The 26769-nt window shown below is 41.0% G+C and overlaps 1 protein-coding gene across 1 annotated transcript; it reads right to left on the bottom strand.

Annotated features, from left to right (window-relative positions):
• On the bottom strand, positions 1–25959 carry EDNRB (endothelin receptor type B). Its single transcript, XM_081214835.1, has 8 exons — positions 25444–25959; positions 24108–24643; positions 9270–9382; positions 8930–9134; positions 7394–7543; positions 6858–6991; positions 5678–5786; positions 1–2591 (listed from the first exon to the last, which is right to left on the bottom strand). The coding sequence occupies exons 2-8, from the start codon at positions 24591–24593 to the stop codon at positions 2457–2459; spliced, it is 1332 nt and encodes a 443-aa protein (XP_081070961.1). The 5' UTR covers positions 24594–24643; positions 25444–25959; the 3' UTR covers positions 1–2456.
• Positions 25960–26769: the final 810 nt, after the last annotated feature.

Genomic DNA, 26769 nt, shown 5'->3' on the forward strand with positions numbered 1-26769 from the left:
TTTTTTTAAAGCAATTTAAATTTTTATTGATTTTGTTTACATAACATAGAATTAGCAACTACAGTAGTTGCCACTTTAAGTGACCTCAGAAAAACAAAATATATAATTATTTTACATGGTTATATTACAATTTTATAAAGTTAGCTACAGCATACCCATGCTTTGTTATAAACTGTATTCCTTTGGCCATATGTTGTAAGCTGTCAATACTAACACACACCCACATTAGCAAATATAAAGGAGAAAACAGTATAAAATCACTTATAAATCTTTTAAGTTTTACATCCATGTTAACATTATTTTTGTCCATTGTTATATTATACAGTCCTTAATACTAGAAAATATGTTTTAAAGTTAAACAGTAGCACCTTTTCCCATATTGATTTTATTTATGCTAAGAAATCATGCTTGTTTCTTACCAACCTTTGTCAGTATGTTAAAATTTTGAATCAAACATTTTTAGAAAAGCTACTGAACACAATTTCATTATAAATAATGCATGTATATGCTATTTGTGTGCAGTTTAAAATTTGGCAAGATGATTACAGACCACAACTCTGACAGGGAGGAGGAAAGGGCATTATGATGCAGATGAGAAATAAAATGAATGGTAATAAAATGAGCTCAAATTTAAATAGGAATAAAAAATATATTAACAAACTGAAGACAGTAGTAACCCAAAGTTAATTTAAAATCCGAAGTTTGAAATGTCTTTCGTGATGACAAGCATCTGAAAAAGTGATTGGGAAGAAATTAATAAATAAGCCTGGGATTTGTAAATAGATTCCACGTGGCATGTGAATTAATTACTGTCCTTTCCTTCTGGCCCCATTATTGGGGTTTTGGTAGCATCACGTTAGATGCTGGCAGAAAACAACATTGCTCGCTTATTCTCAACATGTGGCTGTGGCCCTGGGTTACCAAAAAAAAAAAAAAAAAAAAAAAACCACACAAAAAAAACAAAAAACAAGGGTAGAAACTCTGTTATATTTTAAGACAGAGTTAAAGCTCTTGGGCCCAATTTGTTCCTGAAGCCACTGTGAGAACATTGCGCTGTTTTGCTGGAACAGAATCAGGACCTTTTGCATTGATGTGACGGGCAGTGACGAACATCAGGCTAAGAAAGGGAATCTGTCCCCATGGGTTTCCTCCCGCCCCATCTCATTTCCTCTGTCTTCCGTTTTCTCTTGTACATACTTTCACACACATCTCATCCAAGTTAACCTGAGGCACTTTGCTGGGGAGATGAAAGAATTAGGCAAGAATGCACAAAGTAAGAGGCTCTTAACAGTCTCAAAAAGCAGCTTTGCCTGTAAGTGACAGGAAAGCCCCACATCCAGAATTCTTTTCTATTAGTTATTTACACAAATAATATAAAAATTAGTAATAAGCTTTACAGGTAACTGTTACATTGACTCTAATATCTATGATCTTAAAAATAGTGTTTTAACTATCGTATGATACATTGCCAGAGACCATCTTAACTGCAGCAGGGGTGAGAGAAGATGCTGCTTCCTCCTTTGCCCCATGGACACTGCTCCAGGCAACTCACATTCTGTCCATTATGGGGTTCCTGGCATCTCTCCATCGTAAAGGTATGAACGCTGGGGCCTGCCCTTTGTTTAATCATCTACACGTTGTGTATTGTAGCTAAGTATTTACAGATGACAAAACTAAACACATAGCATTTAAACTACAATAGTGAAAGAAGAAGAATGTTTTAATAATCCTCAGAAAAATGGTAGGTAGTATTTTCTTTGCAGAGTACACGAATAGGAGATTTCAAAGCAGTGTTTTGGGATGGCATTCCAAACCTTCTCTCTCTGCCCCTTTGTGACATTTGATCTTATCTGAATGTAAAGTTGACTATTTTCAAAAACCTCAATCTCTCTGATACTCCCTCCTGATCACTTAACTATGTCTCTAACATCAAAAAAATACACCAGCTGAACTGCTTTCATATGTTGGCTCCAATTATAGTCCAACCAATGGTGTGAGACTATTAATAGAAAAGTTCCTTTAAAAGACTTTTAAAATTTTAAATTGAGTAATTTAAATTTCATTTAAAAATTCTGTTTCGCAGCCACACATTTTTCCTTGGCATCAGATTCACCTTAATTTAAAACATAAACATCTTTAATAGGAATTCTGAGTGAGCTCAGTTTAAACGTAAGTGGTGTATGAATATACCAGAAGTTCTGAAGAGCCACATTGAAGTGCTGAGTGTAAAGGATTAAGTGCTTTCACAATGAGGCTTTCTTAATTCTCATCGCTTTTCTTCTCATGCTGTAAACAGCTCATAAAATGTCATGAGTAAGTCTGAGTGTTAAGAAAATAATCACTCTTACATTTTTACATTGTTCTGTGCAAACACACAGTTGTTTTGTTTTGTTTGGCGGACGCCTCCTTGTTTTAATGATTTCTGTCCAAAGTAAAGAAAATGAATATTCCTTCTTTCAAGATGAGCTGTATTTATTACTGGAACGGAAGTTGTCATATCCGTGATCATTAGCTTTGAACTTTAAGCACGACTGCTTTTCCTCCAAGGACTGCTTTTCTTCAAATGACTGGCACCAGCAGCATAAGCATGACTGTACAAAACAAAGTAACTCGTTATAAGTTTACATCAGTTACACTATCACAACCCTTCCTCCTCTCCAGAATTCTGGCTTTCTTTGCATGATACACAATTCTGCCAATTTCTTTCCATGCCCTTTTATTTTCCCCTTAAAAACATATAATTACATAAGTAGTATATGATAATTCTTTTTTTTTTTTTTTTTTTTTTTTTTTTGCTGTACGCGGGCCTCTCACTGCTGCGGCCTCTCCCGTTGCGGAGCACAGGCTCCGGACACACAGGCTCCGCGGCCATGGCTCGCGGGCCCAGCCGCTCCGCGGCATGTGGGATCTTCCGGGATAGGGGCACGAACCCGTGTCCCCTGCATCGGCAGGCGGACTCTCAACCACTGCGCCACCAGGGAAGCCCTGATAATTCTTTTAAACTAGAAAATACAGAGAAGAAAAAATGTACATCATTAAACTTCCTCATCTTTAATTAAAATTGAAAGAGAAAGCCACTCTTAATTCTTGATACTTACTCTTGATTACTTGAGAAATACTTTTAATATTTGATAAATACATAACCCAAGACTTTTTCCTATGCAAATGGAAATATTACCACACACATATCTACACATGACTGTATATGTGCATGTTTGTGGAAGTGTGTGTATAATTATGTTAATAAAACTGGACTATACATACTACTCCATGGCCTTGACAGTGACATAAACATCTTCCCATGTCAATAAACTTAATATTACATCACCATTTTTTTCAGCCACGTGTTTAATCTCATGTGACTTTTCAATACTGTTACACAATAAGGTTATAAAGTATATGTGTCTCAGTTGTAGTCATCCAAATTTTTTCTTGGATTTTTAAAAATCCTGTTAATTCTGTTTGTTTTCTGAGAATTTATATGCATAAGAAAATGTGAGTTCCATTGCTTTCTATTCTGTAAAATGAGGGACATGATCTGGTGACATTCTCTTCTAGCTCTAAAATCTATGAGTTTATGAGTAAGCAAAGAATTTTATAGACTGCCTTTGATTTTACAAGGAAGCTAAGTTCTCAGTTTTCCAATAATGAACTTCCAGTGGAACCAAGCAGAACCAAGGCACCACACCCTCCAGTACAAAACCAAGCAGTTAATAATTAGGACAATAGAGCCACAGCCTCAGTGTCTGATGCACATTCCCCAGTTGTTTTACAGGTTCGGTAACTGCCACCAGAGGGAAAAAGCTAACTCCATGATGACCAGACTGTAACCCTGACATAAGCTGCACCATCTTGAGCAGTACTGAATCTATGGCTAGCACAAGTCCAAGAACGAGCCTGAAGAGAATGGGACTAACATTATTGCTCATAATAATCTGTACCTTGGTGAGCAGCAAAATAATTGTAGCTTGTTCTGCCCGTATATGTAAGCACGCAACTACAATAAAATTGTCAGCAAAGAGATGTTACAGACCCATGTTGACATCTTCCACTCTGAGAATATGGCGTCCCATGTCAGCATGAAGAAGTTACAGAAGATAGACCTTTGCCCCTAATCCCATAGAAATGGAATGGTGTTTGACAGTGGGGAACTAAAAGCAGCTCTTTTGCCCCTTTCCTGTTTGCCCATTTCTGTTCCCCTATAACCTCGAAAGGACCTAATTATAGAAATGTGATCACTAAGCAATTGAAACGAATTCCTGACTTATGCTCTCCTGAATGCACACCATGCCTTGTCTAACCTGTTGATTCTCTTCCTAGATAAAAAGAAGTAAGACTAGCTCTCTACCCACACTAGCCCCCCCTAAGCAATCCTGCATGCAGACCACTCCGGCAAGATAACATCTGAAGGGAGAGCCAGCCAGTCTGTCCGCAGGGGAGAGGCAGAACCCAACCTCCTGCCTTGATGATTCATTGAGATTCTTCCCCCTCCATTTTTCCCTTTAAAAACTGTCATGGCTGAGCAGAATCTTTGGTGTTGGTCTCTGAACACGAGTCCACCATCTCCCCAGACTGCTGGCTTTTCTGATTAAAGCACCTTTCTTTTCTACTGACACTTGCCTCTCGAATTATTGGCATATGAGTGGTGAGCAGGTGAATCCGGGTTCTGTTACACCAGGGACAAGTGAATCATTCTCACATAAGGGAAGGGAATATTTTATTTATGTTAGATTGTTGAAGAAGTGAATGAATGGATGGATAGATGTTACACACAAATGCAAGCAGGCAAATGAGGAATAATTTCACATATTCCACATCAAGGAGCACTTCTCTGCTATAGCATGAAGGCAGAAAAGTGGAGGTAAAACCTGAATTAAACTGCTTTGCTTGACTAGTTACTGTCACCTCTGTATGAAAAAGAAACTAACTTAGTTATAATCTACAGTGTGCTGCATAGTCCAAAATCTTCCAAAAATGGGAACGGTGCCTTTAATCATGTGTAGCTCTTATTTTATCCTGTGATATTTGTCAGACATCAATGCGTGCAATTTGCATTCATTTTCTGTGTAACTCTATGAGTAAACTTGATTGGTGGAGGCAGTAGGGAATGGTTGACTGGGATTTGTAGGCAGAAATCAATTATAGTGATTTATGAGCAAAATTCACATTTAAAAAGAAACAGCTAGGGCTTCCCTGGTGGCGCAGTGGTTAAGAATCCGCCTGTCAAGGCAGGGGACACAGCTTCGAGCCCTGGTCCAGGAAGATCCCACAGGCCGCAGAGCAACTAAGCCCGTGTGCCACAACTACTGAGCCTGTGCTCTAGGGCCCCCGAGCCACAACTACTGAGCTCACGTGCCACAGCTACTGAAGCCCATGTGCCTAGCACCGGTGCTCTGCAACAAGAGAAGCCACTGCAATGAGAAGCTCGCACACCGCAACGAAGAGCAGCCGCCACTCGCCACAACTAGAGAAAGCCCGTGCGCAGCAATGAAGACCCAACGCAGCCAAAAATTAAATACATAAATAAATAAATAAATAAGAATTGTCTATCATGTAATACTAGGGGAAACTGCAAAACAATTGACTAGATCTCTTTGGATAGAAATATTAATAGTTTGGAAGGGTTATATTTGATGCCAGATTAAAAAGGGCTTTTGATTTTTGAATACTCTCTTACCTTAAAGCAGTTTTTGAATCTTTTGCTCACCAAATACAGAGCTATTGGGTTAATACAGGAATTCAGGGAGGCCATGTTGATGCCAATGTAGTCCAATACCAACAAAAAGCTGCAAAAAATAATACAAGACATGTCTGTAAAAAAATATGCTGCTATGAACCTATATTCTTTACAGACTTTTGTGCTTTTGTGAACAAAATAATTAGCCATTTACAATGGTTTTGACTTTATCACTAGTCTTTGCAGATTATGATCTCTGTCTCTGTCTCTCTCTCTCTTATTCTCTGTCCCTGTCATCGCCCCACGCCACCCATGCTCAATTCTCTCGTTTAAAATGAAATCTCGGGACTTCCCTGGTGGTGCAGTGGTTAAGAATCCGCCTGTCAAGGCAGGGGACACGGCTTCGAGCCCTGATCCGGGAAGATCCCATATGCCGCAGAGCAGCTAAGCCCGTGCGCCACAACTACTGAGCCTGTGCACCTAGAGCCTGTGCTCTGCAACAAGAAAAGCCACTGCAGTGAGAAGCCCGTGCACTGCAACAAAGAGTAGCCCCTGCTCGCCGCAACTAGAGAAAGCCCGCGTGCAGCAACGAAGATCCGACGCAGCCAAAAACAAATAATTAATTAATAATAATTTTTAAAAATGAAATCTCTTTTGGAAGCGCTGAGGCTGGATGAAAAGAAAGGATATACAAAGTGCAAAGGAGAATCAGATCTAATGTTTTCTTTTCTTTTTTTTTTTTTTTGCGGTATGCGGGCCTCTGTTGCGGCCTCTCCCGTTGCGGAACACAGGCGCCGGACGCGCAGGCTCAGCGGCCATGGCTCACGGGACCAGCCGCTCCGCGGCATGTGGGATCTTCCCGGACCGGGGCACAAACCCGTGTCCCCTGCATCTGCGGGCGGACTCTCAACCACTGCGCCACCAGGGAAGCCCAGCCCTTACGTTTTCAATTGTGCTACTCACTCATTTGGACAACCCTGGCTCTCCATTCCCAGTGTTCTCCTAAGTCCCTTTACTTCTCCCTTCGAAATAGGAGTAAAGGTAAAAAAAAATGGCCATCTTAATTGCTCCCTAAGGATTAGAAAAATGGTACTCTCTCTTCTTGCCAATGAAAGGGATCAATGGAAAAACTTCTGAATGGCATTTATTTACACAACTATTTCTATTTTACCTTTCTTACCTCAATAGTTCACATCTATTGGGATCATTCCGATCATAAAGAGTGAGCTTCAAAATCCTGCTGAGGTGAAGAGGAAGCCAACACAGGGCAAAGACAAGGACCAGGCAAAATACTGTTTTGGCCACTTCCCGTCTCTGAAATAAAACCACGGTCAGACACTGAATAGATGCCTCATTATAATCACAGTGTTCTCACTTTCCAAATGAAATATTTAATATCGTTTACAAAAAATCAGTGGCATTTGTAAAAATTCAGGACACTGAGGTTTAAACTGAATAGCTAATGTGAATTAGACAGAAAATGATTAGAGACTCATCTTTAAAAAGTAATGGCTCTTTTTACATCTTTTTAGACTATGTAGAATATCTCCAGATAGATAATATAAAAAATATTCTTTGTATATTAAAAAATACCAGCACAAGAAAAAGGAAGTATGCTGTGGTGTATGATAATTTTAGTTTCTTATCACCATGATAATTTTCATATTCATAATCAGGATTGTAATCATGAGTCAGCAAATATTTCTACTTCCTTACCTGCTTTAAGTGATCATTTAAAGCAATTTGCATGCCACTCTTCTTTCTCAACATTTCACAGGTCATCAGGGTATAAAACAATGCAGTGATGGCCAATGGCAAGCAGAAATAGAAACTAAATAGCCACCAATCTTTAGCTGTCTTGTAAAACTATGGGAAAGAGAGAATGTTATACTTAATATTCCTCTGTAAGAAAATCTTACATATCAAATGTTAAATTAAAAAATACTCATCAAGGGGAAATTATCTTCTAAAGTCGATCCATTTTATAAATACTATGTAGAATCTTTCAGGCCACGTCTGCTGAACAAATAATTAAATTAAATGAAACAAACTTTTCCTAAAAAGCATTTCAATTCTCTAAGGAAGTGTGCTATCATTACACATAAAAATGTAAGTAATTGGGCAAAATTTTAAATATTTGGTAATTCAAATATTTTTGTCTTCACATATGCAAGTTATCCCTAAGGAATTCTTTGTGTGAAATACCACATCTGAATGGGTAAAGATATCCTAGTGTTTATGGGAGTTTTTCACTTTTTAACAAGTTTGTTTATGGGAAAAGCAGGTAGGAAGAGGTCTATATTAATCAGTTACCTAAGGGATGTATACATCTAACCTATCAACTAAAAATCAAAGCTGCTTGTAGCATGCCTTTTGTCTTATTCTTTTTCTGCTCTTTTCTTCTTTTCCTTCTTAAAATTGTTGTTCCAGATATATCTGTGTTGGAGCAGAATTTATGTAATCTGTGCAGTACTTTTCCCATTTTAACTAATAAGAAACAAGAAAACAGCAGTCTCAATTTCACATTAATGCCCCTCTTTATTCTTTTGTTTACCATGATCTATACATATTCATAAAGCTTTAGCTTGCCTTACGTGTAAAATAAAAAATAATCATTGGTGACATTTGGACCAGCCCCCTTTGCATTAACTCCTCTTAACCCATTCTATTGGGATGAGCCTTTTACACTTAGGATCTATCTTCTGATGACCAGTATTACCATTCTTTTCCTATTTCCTGATTAAAAGCTCTTGAATAAATGGCCAAGATGAAGTTCTTTGCAATGGCAGCTTTCCCTTTAGAGAGAAGACAAGCTTGGTATTCATACCGAGCTTCACGGATTCACATGGATTCCGATCAATCCATCCATACCAGGGCGACTTCTACTTGATCATTCCCTGAGCCACACACTCCTTCTAATGACTGCTGTGCTGCTTCATACAGAATATGTAGTAGCTGCCAGTCCTTATGGGAATTTGAGCAGAAATGCTATAAATTCAAATCGATTCTCTCATGTAAACTTGGTTTATCTGTATTCCTGAGCACCAGGGGATCCTTGGAGAAGTAGTGACCCAGCTTCTTGCAGCCTGGGTCATTAGTCACCATTAATCCCACTGCCCTAGGACCTACACTCTTAATTCATGCCAAGGAGAGTCATAAATCAGTAGCTTCCCAAGAAGAGGAGATCAGGGAAAAAATAGCTAAATATTTATAAGGCAACAAAAGAAAGGGGGACAAAAGAGTAAAATTTACCTGCATGAAGGCTGTTTTCTGAGTGGGATGGAGCAAACAGATTCTCAGATAACTTCCTTTGTAGTCAGTGGTAATCATGTCAAAACCCACGGCTTCAGGGACAGCCAGGACCACGGAGACCACCCAAATTAAAACAATTTCTACTGCTGTCCATTTTGGAACCCCGATTCCTTTAATTCGACTCCAAGAAGCAACAGCTCGATATCTGAAGAATAAAACATAATCGTTTGCCAAGCTGGCAGAGCCTAGTTTTATTGAATTACACAGTTTATTTTCTAAGTAACATAGCAATCGCTAGGATAGCGGTCAGGATATACCTGGCTTAGATATATGCTCTTACCTGTCAATACTTAGAGCACATAGACTCAGCACAGTGATTCCCACGGAGGCCTTCTGTATGAAAGGCACCAACTTGCACATCTCAACTCCAAAGGGCCAGTCCTCGGCAAGTAGCTGCATTGAGGAAACATAAAGCTCTGTTAGGGAGATTTTCACAGGGCGCCCTCTGAACTGTATGTATCACTTAGTGGAGACAAATGAACATGTAGAGTTAAAATAACAAATTCCAGTTCTTATTCTTTTTCTCATAGACTACTCCTCTGAAAAGCACTTGCATTTGATATCTGGAACAAGAGAGTGGATTGGGAATAATGAAAGGGCAGCCAGTTCAGGAGAATTAACTATACACAGACAGTAGCTTAGGGTCAAGGTCTCCTCCACTGCAGGGCCAACTGGGGCCAGTTGCTTAAGTTCTCCTTACAAGATTGGGCCTGCAGTGCTGAAAATGCCTCTCATACTGTTATGGAGTCTCAAGTACTCAGCTGGTGGCCAAATCAAAATAAGGTTAACTAAAAATAGGTGACGTGGGACTTCCCTGGTGGTCCAGTGGTTACGACTCCACGCTTCCAGTGCAGGGTTCCATCCCTGGTCGGGGAACTAAGATCTCACATGCCATGTGGCATGGCCAAAAAAAACCCAAAACAAAACAAAAAACAAATGTTTCTTAGCCAGAGAGACTAGACGACTCCTATGGAGAACAGTGTGCGTGTTCATGTACTTATTCTTCACTCTAGTCAACTTGACTGCTCTGTAACTCAGCACACAGCTCCTTGAACCCAGCAGGCACACTCCTTCACTAGGGCTTCACTGGACGTTCTTCCTTATCCTGGAAGGCTTTTCTCCCACAGATTCACTTGGCTAGCTCCTTGACCTCCTTCAGGTCTTACTCAAATCTCATCTTTTCAACATGACCTACACTGACCACACTATTAGGTATAGGAACTGGTCAGGCCTCCCCATCCCCCTCATCCTACTCCACTTACCGTTTCATCCATAGCACTTATCAACTCCTATTGTATATATTATACCATACTTGTTTGTTTGGTTAAGTTTTGCTGTCTGGAACCCCTAGCCCATCAGACAGAAAAGAACTTCTGCAATTGCCTAGTACAGTTCCTGACATACAGCAGATTCTTAAATATTCAGGCCCCTAAAATATATAGGCAGTGGCTATCCAGCCAGCAAAAGACCTAGTTCTTGGTACCATACGTATATTTCCGTTTATCTGACTTCAGACTATGCAACCATCTATTGTTAAACTCAGTGATTTTCTTTTTTAGGACAACTGGGTGTGCCCCACCCTGGTAAATGAATCACTTTAGGTAAACATCTGGGTCGAACGTTCATGAGGTTTTGAAAATAAAGAAAAGTATTTCAAATCTACGTGTCTGTGTGTGTGTTTTAATGTTTTAAAAAATAACCTTCCAAAAGTGAAAACTATTTTGAAACACAATTGAGTCTTTCCGTTCTTTCACTAGTGAAGGTTCTTTGTGGAGTTTGTCATGCTGGGTGATTGTTCTGTAACTAGAGTGGCACCCAAAGCTGAAATGTGTGTTTCAGTACGAATATGACTGGATCTCCAACGTGGAACCAATTTCATTTCTAAGGTAGACATGAAAAGTTACACCAACATGTAGAACAAATGTTGGCATACTTACAGCAAATATGCTTTTTCTAGGGCCTGAAAGCCTGCAAGGCCAGGCAGGCAACAGAAGAGTGGAGGAAGCCAGGTGTAAGAAAGTCATTGGTGTCAGGAAACAATAGGGAACAGAGGGGTCTGGGGTAAATCCTGTCTAAAAGGAGCTGCTGCTAATAAACTTGATGTGATTTTTGCCAAGAGATCCCCAATACAAAAGTATCTTGATTTTTAGCCCAAAATTGGAATTTTTATATGAAATCTCACAATTTATAAAAATTGTCAACTAATTCATATTTAAAAAAAAACACTGTCATATAACATTGTATTAACAAAATATTTTTATGTGTCAGACCAGCCTCTAACTTGTGACCTCTGGATTAATGAGCTGACTTATAACTCTGCTTGTTCATTCATTCATTCAGCGAACATTTATTGAGTACCTACTATGTGCCATACACCATTCGGAGTACAGAGTGCCTATCAGTGAACAAGGCAAACTCCCTGCTCTCATGGAGCTTACAGTCTAGTGAGGGAGGCAAACACAAAACACATAAATACTTAATATGGTGTCACACAGGCAGTGTCACCATATTGAAAGATTATGGTGGAATTTAGGGAGTTTTCTTGATAGGCTTCTCAGCAAGGTCTCTCTGAAGAGGCAACCTGCAGTAGGGACCTGACTAAAAAATGTAAGCCATGCAAAGAGCATTCTAGGCAGAAGAAAGAGCAAATGCAAAGGCCCTGAGGTCAAAAGAAGCTTAGTGAGAGGAAGGGACAGCAAGAAGGCTCTCAAGGCTGGGGTCGAGTGGTCCCGGCCACGTGTCTAGGAGATGTAGTTGCACAGGGAGGAGTCTGAATGTTTTTTTTTTGTTTTTGTTCTTTTTTTGAGGAAATCCATTGCAAGATTTTGAACAGGGAAATGGAAAATGGCATCATCTTATTTATGTTTTTTAAAAGATCACTCTGGGGACTTCCCTGGTGGTCCAGAGAATCAGCCTTCCAATGCAGAGAACGCAGGTTCAATCCCTGGTCGGGGGACTAAGATCCCACGTGCCGTGGGGCAGCTAAGACCGGCACGCTGCATCTACAGAGCTCGCGTGTTTTGGAGCCTGCATACCACAGCTAGAGAAGCCAGCGTGCCGCAACTAAGACCTGCGCAGCCAAATAAACAAATTAATTAATTAATTAATTAAAAAATATAAAAAGATCAGTCTGGAAGCTCAATGTAGACTAGAATGTAGAGTCAAGAAAGGAAGCTTTGATGAGAGATTGTGGGCTGAAACTTGTGGTGCCCTGGGGCTGAAAAGAATGGGTTATAGACTGGATATGCATTGAAAGCAGAGCTAGCAGGACTTTTTGATGGGTTGGATATAAGATATGAGACTCAGGAAACTCAAGGAGGTTGATCATGTGAATGGTGGAGACATTGGCTGAAATGGGGAAGAGCCAGGGTCCTGCAAGTCTGAACCAGCTATGAACTCAAGGTGCTTTAAAAGACTTGCCAATTACCCTTGGAAACATAATAAAAAGATTCCAAACAGTTAAAAGAACCCTGCCAGACCCAGTTTGGTACAAACTATCCAGGTAATATTCTGTCTAATCATTCTGATTGCCTTTATATGTATTGGGGTGGGGGGTGGGAAGCAAAACTAACACATATATGGTACTTACAAGGGACTAGGCACTACTCTAAGCCCTTTACACATGGTATATCATTGAATTCCCAAAGCAATCCTATGAGGTAGTGTTACTATTACCCTCATTTTATAGGTAAAAAAACTTAGGGGCACTTAGAAGTTTATTAACTTGCTGTATTGATTTTAAATATGCCCACAAATTCTTTGATACTCCTCCCTTCAAAAGGTGAAGCCTCATTTTCCTCCCCTTGAACACAGGTTGGACCTAATGATTTGCTTTTAGTGAATAGAATGTGGTGGGTGTGATGATGTGTGACATCTGAGACTAGTTCATAGAAGGCATTATGGCTTCCTCGTTGCTCTCTCTTGGATCACTCATTCTGGGGGAGTTGTCGTGTCAGGAGAAGACTCAAGCACCCCTATGAAGACTCCAACAGGTGACAAGGAACTGAGGCCACCTAAAAACAGCTGGCACTAATTTGCCAAGTGTGTGAATGAAAAGATCCTCCAGGCTCAGGCAAACCTTCTGATGACTGCTGCCCCACCAACATCTTGACCCTCATGAGAGACCCTGAGCCAGAACCACCAGCTAAGCAGCTCCTGAATTCCTGACCCACAGATAGAGTGTCAGGCAATAAACGCTATTCTTCAAGTTGCTAAGTTTGGGGGTAATTCACTACTCGGCATTAGATAACTAACATACTTGTCCTTGGTCACTCACTTAAGTAAGTAATAGATCCACATTTGAACCCACGTGGTCTGATTCTAGAATCTATAATGTTTTGAAGAAGCTGATCTTAGATGAAACGTGTTTAGAATTAAATCAATATTAGTATTTTAAAGCCCATAACTATGTGTCAAACAATGGTAAAGTATCTAGATGTAGAGTAAAATTTTCTTCTAACCCTCCTGCTATTTTATTCATCTACTGTCCAAATATTCAGATAGTGTCAAGTGTTTTCTTGTCTTCAAAGATTTCCAAATATGCAAATATTAGTATCACATAGGTACAGCCATCAGATGAATCAAGATGAATGAGGGTCCGGTCACTGAAGAGAGAGAAGTCTGGCCAATGAAAATGAGCTCTGCACTGAATCCAGGCCCTGTTTTGAGGTTACTATTGTTTTTGGCTCAGCCTAGAAATTGGATGATTGCTCTTCATACCAGTGGGAGGCCTGCAGCCCAACCTCTGACCCAAGTTATCACAGAGGACAGGGAAACACAAACTGAAAATTGTAGCAATTCTCTTCAAGTTCAACACAGAGATAGTCAGAAACCTAATCACAACTGAGAGATTACAGTTTTCTAATCCACCCTTCTGAAGGGAAAGAGACTGAAAAAAAACTCTTCATCATTTCAACTCAGACCTGAATGCTGCCAGTCCTGAGAGGCCACAGAAGGTGGGGGGACGGAGTGCCCGCTTCTATTATTTTGTAGTCAGTCAGAAGGATGACTTTGGCAACCTCTGCTTCTCTGATCAGAAGACTTTGTGGGGACACCAAGAAGCCTGATACCCTGTGACAGAGACCACGCCTACTGCTGATGCTCATCTCTGTCTGAATGGCCTCCAGCCTCAATGCCTTGGCAATTTAGGGCTTGGAGCTTATTTAAAATGCAAAAGATGTCAACCTCTTGTTTAATAATAAACAAAGCCCTGGGTAGGGGAAAAGCTGTGAACTTAAAAAAAAAAAAATCACTCTCAACCAAGATGCCATCTTTAAAATTTGGTGAAGGAATGTTCTTAGAGATTTTTATAATTCCTGGAAATTAACTGTTTCACTATTTCTTGACAAAAATAATGACATCCAACATCTATAATCTGAAGTCCAACAATACAGCTTTCTTCTTGGTAGAGGAAATTGATTCTCCTTTATTGCAAGAGGAAGCAACTCTAACTTTAAACCCAGCAATAATACATTCTTATTCCTTATTTGCAGTTTTCCCCATTCAATTAGATAATTTAAGGGCACGATCTAAATACTGAAGACAAATCATGCATGTAATCAAATCTCTCTGATCGCAAAAAGAATGTTAGAATTCCATATTGTTTCTAGGTCCCTGCCACGTGAATTAAACTTTTTGTTTCTGCGATACGCGGGTCTCTCACTGTTGTGGCCTCTCTCGTTGCGGAGCACAGGCTCTGGACGCGCAGGCTCAGCGGCCATGGCTCATGGGCCCAGCTGCTCCGTGGCATGTGGGATCTTCCCGGACCGGGGCACGAACCCGTGTCCCCTGCATCGGCAGGCGGACTCTAAACCACTGCGCCACCAGGGAAGCCCTAAATTTTCAGGTCCTGTTTAAAGCTAAGTTTGAATATATATTACCTACCATTTATCAAATGTGAGCCAGTCAGAAAATACTCCCATAACAGATACTGGTTTTCACACGGTGATGGCTCATCCAAGGAAGAGTTTTTGTTAGTGTTGGTCCTAGGAGCAATGTGGTGTCCATTTGACAAACGATAGCCGGTCCTTATGCTGGCCCCTTTCGCCTAAGGCTTCTACTGCTTCCCTAGCACATTTCTTTTGTATGAGTAAAGTAAACACAAATAAATAAATAAACACTAGATTGAAAAAAGACTTGGTCATACTGACTACAGGGTTTCTACACAAGGATGGCCATGATTTCATAACTTTATGTTGAAACAGCTGTTTGAGAAAGGAAAAAGTCAATAGAATCCCAAAAATTATTTTATATCATATTTAAAAATTATTTTTATATTAAATATATATTATATAATTTTTTAAAAACTTCTAAAAGGATAAATAACATGAACAGAAAATAAATATCCTTTCTGTAAAAGTATGATTAAGTGAGTCTTACAAAATCTCTCCAACTGGGGGATTTAGGTTTTTCAATTCTTTTTGTAATTAAAAATTACATTCTAGAGAAATTAAATGGAGAAAATCCTATTAATACACACCACTCTTAATGCCCAAAGGCATCTCGCCCCATAGAGCCAGGAAATGCCAAAGTTAACCATCTTGCACTAACAAATGTTCAACTGCCTCATTAACCATATATACCATTTTTCTTTCCTATTTTTTTTTAAATTAACAGTATACACTGAGTTTTAACTGTTTCTTTGTTTCAGAATATTCTACAACATTTTTCATGCCTAGCACAGTGCCTGGCACACAGTGACTGCTCATTAAATGTTGTTGAATAACAGTGAATGAATGAGTTCATGGACGAATAAACGAGTTTGATCATAAGGCAAAAACCTTGTGATAAAACTTTTGTCATGAACTTTTCAGTTCTTATATTTGAAACAATTTCTTTAGAGAATTGGGATGACTATGCATTTTATATATTGATTGATTTTTGTATTGTCTAGTCCATGCCCTCCTCCCTTCCAGATGATCAGGTCTTGACACATAGAGCCAGGGCCTCTGGGATTGAGGCGTTGGCTCTTCTCTTGGACTTCTGCCTTCCAAGCAGGCCGGAAAAGGTGGAAAGCAAAATTCCTCCCCTCCCCTCTCTCCCCTACTCAAACCTATCAGGGAAATGACTTTTAAAAAAACGAACCTACTGTTTCTCACTATCTGATGGGATTCAGTGAGGTGCTTTAGTTGTAAATTTGGTGGAGCTGGACTCAGGAAGCATAGAGACGCTGTAAGAGACGGTCATTTCAGAAGGTAGGTGAGCAACACATTAAAAATGACAACTAGGGTTGCTTTGCTGGATTGCTGTCTGTTCCATCTCGTGATGAACTGTGAACATTTCTTTCAAATGACTGGCATTATAGAAATGTTTTTACAGTCAGAGTCAAAAGAAGGAAATAATGGAGTGGTTGTGTTTCACAAGTTTGGGGAAGGGTGTATTCTTCTGCTTTTATCTCTGTTTCCTGTAGCAGATAAGAGTTTTTCTGCAATTGAACTGGCGTCTTAATAAGATAGTACACCCTCATTCAAGGATTTCCCATGTCGGATCTCCCTTTTTTTTTTCTTATTCAAACATACAGTGAGAATTTAAGCTGCTGGTCAAGTGCATAGAAAATATTTTCTTGACATACGTTGCACCCGTGCCCTTGGGGACGAATGTCAGTTACCGGTTCCATCCTGGGTCCATTAAAATGCACTTAATCACTTAAAGATTAGGCCATGTGGGTTAGAATAAGTGGGTGAGGAATAATGTCAGCTTATCCCCCAGGGGTACCATTTAAATACCACAATATGAACAGTGCCCCCTGGAGTTGTGCAAGGCAGAGAGGCCCTGTCCTAGGAATCTGTTGTGTGCACACTGGCAAAGAGAGGGCTTTCCACTGCTCTGGAAAGATTCCTATCACTTGCTGAACTAGAAGAATGACTCCATTAAAATGAATTAAGTTTCTGGAAACAAAATCTTTAAGAGAAGCAAAGAGATAGAATAAAGATAGAAAATAAATATGTCTTAGAGAAACTTAAGTTCACCTTAAATATATATCCTTTTGTTATAGTGAAATTTATTTCCAAGTCTGTAACAGGCCAATAAATAAATGGATTGCTACTCTCCTATTACCTGAACTTAAAAACTTATCCACAGTTTGTGCTTAAAACCTTTCATTGACATGTCACGTATTTTGAAAAGATTCAACTAGGAGCATTAAAACATGCTATTCACAAACCTAGCTTTATGGTCAGATTCACTTAGCTGAGCTGGATCTTCTAAGATCACTGTGACACCTGAAGAAACTAAAGAATTATAACCTGATGTCCTCATGGCTCAGAAAGTGACTCTCAAACTTAAAGAATTCAACAAATCTTATTAAGTATTTTCATGTCTTACTTAAATCTAATTCTATCCAGAGAATGGCTTATGGGATAAGCTATGGTGAGAAAGCGTTTGATTACCACGGAATTCAAAAGCCCATTAATATAATTTGAAAACACTGTGTGAGGGGCAAGAAGATATGTACAAAGTAAACATCCAGAGAATAGGCTTCCTCCTTTCTGGAAACCATGATGAAGCTAAGGAGGAGAGAAATAGAGAGGGGACGCGAGTTAGGAGGTGTGAATATGGCTGGGGGACTCAGCGACAGAACACTGCTTGATAAATGCTTCTGTCAACTTTGCTAATACACTTCTGACTCCAGAACAGTCCTCTTTCTCTCTCTCTTCTACCATCCCAGTTTGGCCGTTTTCTTGTTCCTTTACATTTTCACCAGAGAATCTATAGGGAAAGAGAAATAATAAGTCTCTAAAGTAAAAGCACCGGAAAGGAAAAAAGTCTGAAATTAGAGAAGTTGCCGGCTAAGGTACATCCATACACCATGCTCAGCTATCTCCCAAACATAACCATCCTCTTCTTAACTTTGCAAAGTCCTGAAAGAGAATGTTTCACATCATAAATTACCTCTAGAATCTTATTTCAGCTCAGGCTTTATCTGTCAACGCCCCTGAGAGCACTTAATCATTGATTAGCGTTTGGCATGTTTCTGTAAAAATCATCAACTATAGCATATTAGCCATACCTTATATGGTTTTCTTTGGAAAATGAAGACCCTGGCTCCCTGGCCTTGAAACAACATGGTCTTGGCTGTGTCATCCTCTTGTACAACTATGGAAATGCCTTCGATCTTGAACGATTCATTTAAAATGAGCAAAGAAAAAAATGTAAAGCCTTTGATAGATAAGCCTTACCACATTGAAAGAAACATTGCCTTGACATTTTAAGAGCCTTGGATTTATGGAGTGACTGAGTGGCAGATCAAAGGCAAACACAGGAAGCACCCTAGAGTTAACCTGGGGAACATTTCATTGCTCAAGGCCAAGAGTTTGCCCACCATTTTGTCACAGGCATCCACAGCCAACATGTGAAGCAGTGAATCAGAAATAGGAAGTCTTGAGTTTCTGGGCTATTTGACATCTGCTATTGACCTATTATTCTGTTATGGCCAATATCCTCATACATATAGAAAAAAGAACAAAATTTCCCTCCCTTTTTTTGGACAGTTATAAAAATATGAGTATAACATCTTCTGTCGACAAGCATTTGCCTGGAATTGATTGTTGCAGGCACTATGCTATGTGGGTGTTGGGGGGTTAGCTTTATTTATTAATTGACTCAAGGTCATTCAAAGCTAATAGTCTTACTCTTTATTAACACTTTTAAAATGTTAATACTTCAAATGTGCTTAATTAACACGCCTTAAAAACTTTGTTGCTTTAAATAAATGAACCTCAAAGGTATCTAAGTTCTGTTTTGGGTACAAAATGCTTCTGCTAATAAGATGTCTCTAGACATCACAAAAATGTCACTAAAATATCTCAGTTACTTAACTGGAAATATGCACAGTGTTATTATCTTGGGCAAAATTAGACTCCCCTACCCAATGATACCTTTACTTCTTCTATTGCTCTATATGCATAAACTGCATTTACTAATCAGAAAAGTATAACTTCGAAAGTTAAATTTGCTGGTCCTTCATTCACTTTTACTTCTAACTATGAAATTAGTTAATTATATGCAGACTTGTTAAGTACTAGAAGTAGTCTAAGTCTGGATAGTGAGAAAGGTGATTTTGTTCAGAAAGACAGCTTTGATTGTGTTACAAGCAGGAATGTCTGACTACGTGACAAGGTCACTTCGCTCCAAACTCACTTGAGGGTTCAGTGAAGCAATTCCCATTTTGACATACCAGCGTTTTAATGTTACACGTACCCCACCTTAAGTAGTTAAACATTAAAGGTCAGTAGTTTTGCTTCTCAGAGCTATGAAGGCAGCCTCTTTGACGCTAATAGTAGCCTACGAAGTCTTAACAAGAAAACCATCTAGAGGCACTCCAGCGGGTCACCAGCTCAATTTTTAGAAAGCTCTCCATCACCACTAGACATCTGATTATACTTGGATCCTTATCAAAGTCTGCCCATGTAGATATCTGTCATCAGTTTCCAAGGAGATTTGTTTTCAAACTCAATTTGCTTACACATAAAGGAAGCTATATTTATGTTATTTATTATATTTATATTACATTATATTTATGTTAACTATATATCTATTGAGTCAGTTATTCCATGCAAATATAGTACAAAGAGAGTGACTTGTTATAATTTAAAAACTCATTGTTTGCTCAAGCATTTTTAACTTCTTAAGATGTTAAGAGAAGTTAAAGAAATTTTAACTTCAACCTGCAATCAAGGCTTGTTAAAAATCACTGCTAAACTAAACCAAGCTATACCAACTAACCAACCAACCACCACCAACAACATAAAAAATTCACAGCATCTACAAGTGTACCCAGCTCTTCCTATACAGCTTTGACATTGGTGCTACTCCAACTTACTCTAGGCTCCTTTAGGCAACAAATGTCTAGATTATTCCATTCATTTTAGTCTACACGGGAATGGCACAATAAGTAGCTTGTAAATAAGGAGATATTCATCCTCACATCAGATGCTTAAACACTGGTTTGGGGGTCAGGTACATACATGGACCATGTAAATACTGGCATAGTGACCCATGTATGTATTAAAGATAGACATTGATACATATATATGTATATGGAGATGTTACATAAAATAGTGATTCAAACTAAGAGTACAAGAATAATTTTGGGCTACAGTATGGCAATACCTATCAAATTACAAATGCACATATCCTTTGATTCCATCATTCTAATTCTAGAAATTTACCCTTCAGATATAGTCACACATGTGTGCAAAGCCATATGGACAAAGATGTTATTTGTAGTCATGTTTATAATGGCAAAAACTGAAAAACAAACCCTCCAAGTTTCCATTCTTATTCACACACACACACACACACTCACACACATTCTAATGACATTTATTACTGGCTTACTTTGTGCCAGGCACTGCGACCAATGATATTCACCTATGTACTTATGCATCTATACATTCTTCATAACATTTAATATATTTATATATGCATATGTATACATATATATTTTTAAACATCCTCTTTGGATGCTTGCTTTTTCATTTTTCATCTGGATGCTCTTATGTCATGCAGTGACAGCCCTAGTGTGCGCTGCTGAGAAGGAGAAACGAGGCTTTTATTTCCAGCAGGTTCTCATGATTATCTGAAGCTCTTTTAGAGCTTCAATTTGCTGTCTCCCACAACATCGATCTATCAGGATTGCCTCCTTGACACAGGAGCCCTGGTGAAAAGACTGTCTAGAAGTTTCCAGAGAAACAGTTCCCTGAGGGAGTCAAAGCAGAGTAGACACATTCCCTGGGGTTTCTCAGCCCTCACAGCAGCCTCTTCCTGTGAAGTCCCATCCCATTCTACAGCCGCATCAAGGAACATGGCTTCCAGCCAGATCTATGACATTTTGTGGTTTGTCAACTTTACTGAACTCTAGATTTACTGAAGTCCAGATTAATGTAATAGATTCACGTTGATGTTTCTGGGCCTGTGGGTAAACCAACAGAGGAACTGCGGGATTTTATGAACCCTCAGAAATTGTGAATGTACATTATAGTATCTATTAATTATAATGTATATATATAAATTATCTATTTATATATTAATTATATATAACATATAAGATGGATAATTAACTGGATTCTCAAGAGAATAATAACATCCCACAAAAACAAAATTAGAAATCGCTAGTTTAGAGATTCAAGTCCCCCACTTCAGGATAAATTTAAATGGCACTCATAATTCACTTCAATTGCTTTGTATGAAGTATAATACTTGACTACTCTGAAATTATAAATGCATTTTTTTAATTGATATGGTGTCATAATTATTTAAGGGAAAATGGCTTTTAACTAGCCCTAGATTAGGCGTTTTTGTAAACAAAGTCTTTAGAATAACAAACAGTGATATTATCAATATTATATATTCATTACAGATCATCTGAAGGGGATTTCAGGAGATAGAAATCTTCAGATGACTCAAATTAAAACTGAAAATGCTTACCAAGTATCCTACTATGTAGTAGTGTGTCCCATAATTGCAGCACTGCACTCAAATGAGGTCCTAACAATACTCCAGGTTGGATAAGGGCAATCTATGCTCAGCTCATGCTGTGCAGGGGGCCAGGAGGACCACGGGTTCTAGGGCCAGAAGGCCTGGGTTCAAGCCCTAGTTTCATCACTTTCTAGCGGTGTGACATCGACCTTCAAGTGGTGTGACATCGAGCAATTTACTTCTTTACCTCTCCAAAATGTAGTTTCCCCATAAAACAGGGGTGATAACAATACTTCTTCCATAGGGTTTGTTGCAGTGATTTAATGAACTAAACCAAGTACTGAGTACATAATAAATGGTAGCCATTATTGTTATATTATATCTCAAGTGACACATATTTATGCACAATATAAAATTAAACCAAAAGCCACTATGTAGGATTCACTGATGGCAAACCTAGTGATGGGACCTAATTCTATGTGGTGGATTTGTTCATGACCAAAAAGGATGATTACATGGTCAGATTTGTAATGACTCAGTTTGTTTATTTCAGAAATAGAAACACAGCTTTAACAGACTGAATGGTTTCAGGCAAAACGTTGTAACTTCCTAGGGAAATCATAAACGAATTTGAAAGGAAAGGAAAAGCTGTGTGTCCTTTGGGAGTAGGATATTCTCTGGCTTAACGAATGTAATAATTTAGCCAGACAGAGAAAGTAAGATGGTCCTGGAAGAGCTGATTTACACCTGATCTGGAGGCAAAATGCCCTCAATCCAACCTTCCATACAGCACTTCATCTGCTGGCTGATTTAGGAGGGTTTCTAAATGGGCTGACCATGTGGGGTTCCCTGGGACCTTCCTAAACAATCTTTCACAAAACGCTGTGCAAGCCTAGCAAAACTAGATGTAATCTCCCTTTTCAGAAGGATCTTATCACTTATTTAAAATTTCTCACAACACCTTGTACTCTAAAATTTCTCAAGTCAGTTTTGAGGAATTGAATTGAAATTCTCCTGCCACATTGGAATGGTAAGACTTAGTCTGTAGGACTCCTAAAATGGGTTCCTTCTGGCCCTAATGGAGCTGTGACTGCATTTAAGGGACCCATTTCAGCCTGTGCTTCTCCCAGGAAACCCTCAGAGTTCACAAGAGCTGGTAGTCATGCAGGAATTTAGGATTTCATCTATTAATCCCTCATTTCTGGGAGTGTTGCCTTCTAGGACCTGGATCCTAATCCAAATCCTGTCTCTAAACCTCAGAAATCTCTAGAATTCCTTAATGTATGCCTTGTTGGATTAGGATTTCCAGAGATTCATAAAAGGCAATTTAAAGGCATGCCATCTGGTGACTTCTCCTGCCACAAAGATCAAAGTATCTCCCACAGTCCTTTCCTAAACCAACATGCCCTTTCTTTCCCTTGTACTGAGCCCAGGACTAGCTTTAGGCAAATCCCCAAAGTACATTCCCAATCCCTTACACTTTTGGTTCTGTTTTTATGCGTGACTTCCTATTGCTGATTACGATGGGCAAGCAGAGTTTTACAAATTTGCATCGCCCTTTAAAATTTTCCAGCTCTTTCACTCAGGCTACTTTTCTTAACACCACAAAACCCCAGTCAGTGGGCACTAGAAACTTTATTGTAGAGTTGAGGACGCTGAGGCCCAGAGATGTTGGGAAGTGTCCAGAGTTTCAAAGCGGGAGTCAAAGAGCGTAGGGGTTTGCGTCCTGCCTTAGCTCTTCAAGCCCGTTCCCTCTGATGCCTGCAGTAATCACATAATGCTGTTAGCTACTGAAACTGTTAGAGACTTTATGTTCAGTGTCCTCGGTCTTGTCCACAAAATCATTGATGGGGTGCAGTTTGTGCTTTGGAACCTGACAGATGGAGCCTGATTCTCCTCACCTCCATCACTTACTCACTGTGAGACCTTGAACATCCTATCATCTGTTAAATGGAGTAATGTCTACGCATGGGTTGTCAAAAGGAGTAAAAGAAAGTAACACATCTATCCCAGCGCCTGGCCCATCGTAGGCATTCAGTAATGGGTAGGTACAGTATGGTCATTCACAGCAGGTGAACTGTGTTTTCCTACTGTCCTGTCTGGGTCTCTTTCTTTTAGGCCATTTGTCTCCTAAAAACCTATTCGAGCCCCTCTACTGTTAGGGTCCTTTAAGAAAATGCTTCCCAAGGTTAGTATGCATTTGAATCACCTAGGTATTTTAAGATGCAGATTCTGATTTAATAAGCCTGGGTTGGGCTTGCAGTTCTAACAAGTTCTCAGGTGATAACAATCCTGCCAGTCCATGAACCATCCATTTCTGAGTAGAGAGAATGTACCTTGTGAGCTGGATTTAGGGACAAGGTCCTTCAGGACCAGTGGTTCTCAAACCTTACATGCAGGGCTTGTTAACATACAAACTACTGTGCTTCACCCAGAGTTTCTGGATGAGTAGGTTTGAGGTGGGGCTATAAGATGTCATTTCTAACAAGTTTCCGAGTTATGTTTATGCTGCAGCTCTGGGGACTATGCTTTTTCCAGGCTTAGCAGCGGGCTACTGAAACCAAAAGGCTATTTGGTTCCAGTGATTACTGACTTCTAGGAAGGGCTGGATCTTCGTGACTAAGCTTCCTGCAAAGGCTCTGGCATCTCCCCCTTGCTAACGGTGTGCCCTCCCATCGCGATATTAGCAGGCACCCTTTACCTTGTAGACATTGATGGGGATATCAATGGCGATGTGCAGCAGGTCTCCCAGGGCCAGGCTGGCTATCAAGATATTAGGGCCGTTTCGCATGCACTTGTTCTTGTAAATGATTCTCAGCAGTGTGGAGTTTCCGATGATGCCCAGCACGAACACTAGGCAGGACACCACCGTGTTGATGTACTTGAAAGTCTCCTTGATTTCGATGGGTCTTTCGCACGGGGGCGGGGGGAGGGTGCGCGGTGGGGTTCCCGCCAGTCTCCCTCCTTTCGGCATCTGCGGAGATGCGGACGACCGCTGCACGCTGGCGTTGGACCCCCGGGGCCAGGAGGTCTTAGTTGGGGGCGCCATGATCTCTCCGGCCCCCAGAAGTGGCGGAGTGGCCCCGGCCGGCGGGAATCCCCTCTCTTCAGCCTGGACCCCCACCACGCCGCAGGCAAGGATCAGCGCCAGCAGGGCGCGTCCGCACAGGCTGGGCAGCGGCTGCATGCTGCTGCCTGCTCCAGGGGGAGTCGGGTGGCCACTCTTCAGCTTTCAGTCTGGAGATCAGCAAGGGAAGGAAGACGGGACACCCGGGTCAGCTACCCCAGCCACGCCCCTGCCAGCGGCTAGCGCAGAGCGCAGCCGCGCCCGCACCATCCGCGCGCAAAAGTAACTCAAGTTTGCGCGCCAGTGGTAGGCGGGGGACTCTGGCGCGTGTGACCCGCCCGAGCCCGTCTCCTGCCCTTCCAGAGCCAGCTTTCGCTGGTTTTTCTCCCCTGCGTTTCCCGAGGGGTAAATGACTCGCAGTGGGGTGGGGTATTCTGGAAGGGGTGTGACAGGGAGGAAAGGATGGGTGTCTAGAGCAAAGCTCTGAGCTCCTGTTGTGCCCAGAGGGAGACGTGTGTGTTCGTTCTGGCTAAGGGCGCGTGGGGACGGGGGAAATCAAGGCACCTAGAGGCCAAGGGATGTGCCAGTCTCTGCATTGGACTTCTCAGGAACCCGGATACCCTGTGTCTGGACGCCAAGACTCCTTCCTCCCCGCGGGTGAAAGCAGCTACTTCCCGGCTGCCTGCGCTCGGGCTCCCCCGGACCCCCCACGAGTGTGCCGGCTGACTCGGAAAATCTCTGGGACATCTCAGTTCTGATTGGGAGAGTATCTGCATTAACGCGGAAGCTTCTGTGCCCTCCAAGTGGCTTCAAACACTCACGCGCTCTCCTTCGTTCCAACCCCATTGTAATTCGCTGTATCCATACATAATAATAATAAAAAAAAATCCCCAAACAAGTAATCCAAGCTGAAGCCCCAGGATAAGGTTCAATCTCTGATTTTAATTCAACACCAAGCCAGAACTTTTACCTCGCGGACCGGACGCGCCAGGCGCAGAGGGACCAGCGGGGACCTCCTTCCCGGGACGCACTTGGCTCGCAGCTGGGTTCCAGGCTGCCCTGGAGCAGAGCGCGCCTCCCTTCAGCTGCGGGCGGATCTGGCTCTGACGAAACACTGAGGGAATGCCTGACCGTGTAGCCTCCGCAGCTTGCTCGGGATCCTTGCTGTCCCTAGACAAGTACCTTTATTCATTCGTCCCTTCCCCATCAATCACCGCCAGACTCCTCCCGCCTCTTGCGACCGCGCGGCAACCTTTCCCCTGGAGCGACGCCTGGACTGCATCAGCAGGACCTGCCCGCTGCCGCAGAGGGCAGTCCTCGGCCCGAGACGCGTCCTGGGAGGCTGTGGAGTTGTCATGGTTCTCAGTTCTTCAGATGATGAGCCTAAACCAAGGGCAAGTTTTCACACACCCCGCGACGCTCGAGGCTTCAGACTAGAGCCGGGCTCTGAATTAAACGTGTTTCAAGCCCGCTAGGACTTTTCAGAGAAAAGTTAAGTATCCCGCCGTGACACCTAAACCTTGATTAGCTGTTGGGAGGGTGGGGGAGAGGCTGCTTTTGTTTTGCCCTTCAGTTTCAAGTCCGCATGGGTCCCCACCCACACGGAAGAGCACGATCCTTTCTTTTCAAGCCCTGTCCCTGCCCTAGGAGAGACCTAAAATTCCTCCTTCATTTTCTCTAGCAGAGGCTCTTCTTCCTGCGGTCTCTTGAAGTGTTATTGTCAGCCTATCTCTGGATTTTATTACTGTCGAAGGACCCGATACCTATAGGGGGGATGAAAATTATCAGAGAGCTGCCATTCAAATTTAGAATATTTATTTATGAGGCAAAGCCATAAAGTAAACTCCTCCTATCCATGCTTGAACTCAATTTTTAAGGGGTAGAAAGAATAATAATGACTGACAGTATGGGCCAGAGATTGTATAAAACAGAAGTCAGAAATCCAGGCTGCGCCAGGTACACTGGAAATTACTCTGCTGTCCTCCAGTCAGCTAAGTCCCTGTTGGCTGTGAAATTTCAGAGCCAGGAGGAGCCACGCATTGTAGCAATTCACGGTAGAGTCCAGGTGGCTCATTCTCGGCTTCACAGCTGGTTAATGGCGTAGGTGGGGCAAGCATCTTGGATTTTTTGTGTTCTATGCGATGCTTTCTGGGAAAGTCGAAGTAGAAAATCAATTTCTATTTAAAAAAGGTGAACTTTAAGTTTGAAATGTGGTCTAAAGAAGATGATTAAGGAATAATGCTAAAGGAATGAGAAATATGGTTTAGGGTTATGAGTAGCTAATTCCAGTGCCAGC

This window comes from Mesoplodon bidens (genome assembly GCF_964165515.1).
Source record: "Mesoplodon bidens genome assembly, chromosome: 17".
Taxonomy (NCBI): domain Eukaryota; kingdom Metazoa; phylum Chordata; class Mammalia; order Artiodactyla; family Ziphiidae; genus Mesoplodon; species Mesoplodon bidens.

Bases quoted from the DNA above. Each gene is read 5' to 3' on its own strand.
- EDNRB (XM_081214835.1), bottom strand. From the start codon at position 24,593: ATGCAGCCGCTGCCCAGCCTGTGCGGACGCGCCCTGCTGGCGCTGATC. The intron at 9,383-24,107 runs GTAAAGGGTGCC...TCCTCAATGCAG, and splicing joins TCCCCATCAATGTCTACAAG to CTACTTGCCGAGGACTGGCC. The intron at 2,592-5,677 runs GTAAGAGAGTAT...TGTTTTGTACAG, and splicing joins GATTCAAAAACTGCTTTAAG to TCATGCTTATGCTGCTGGTG.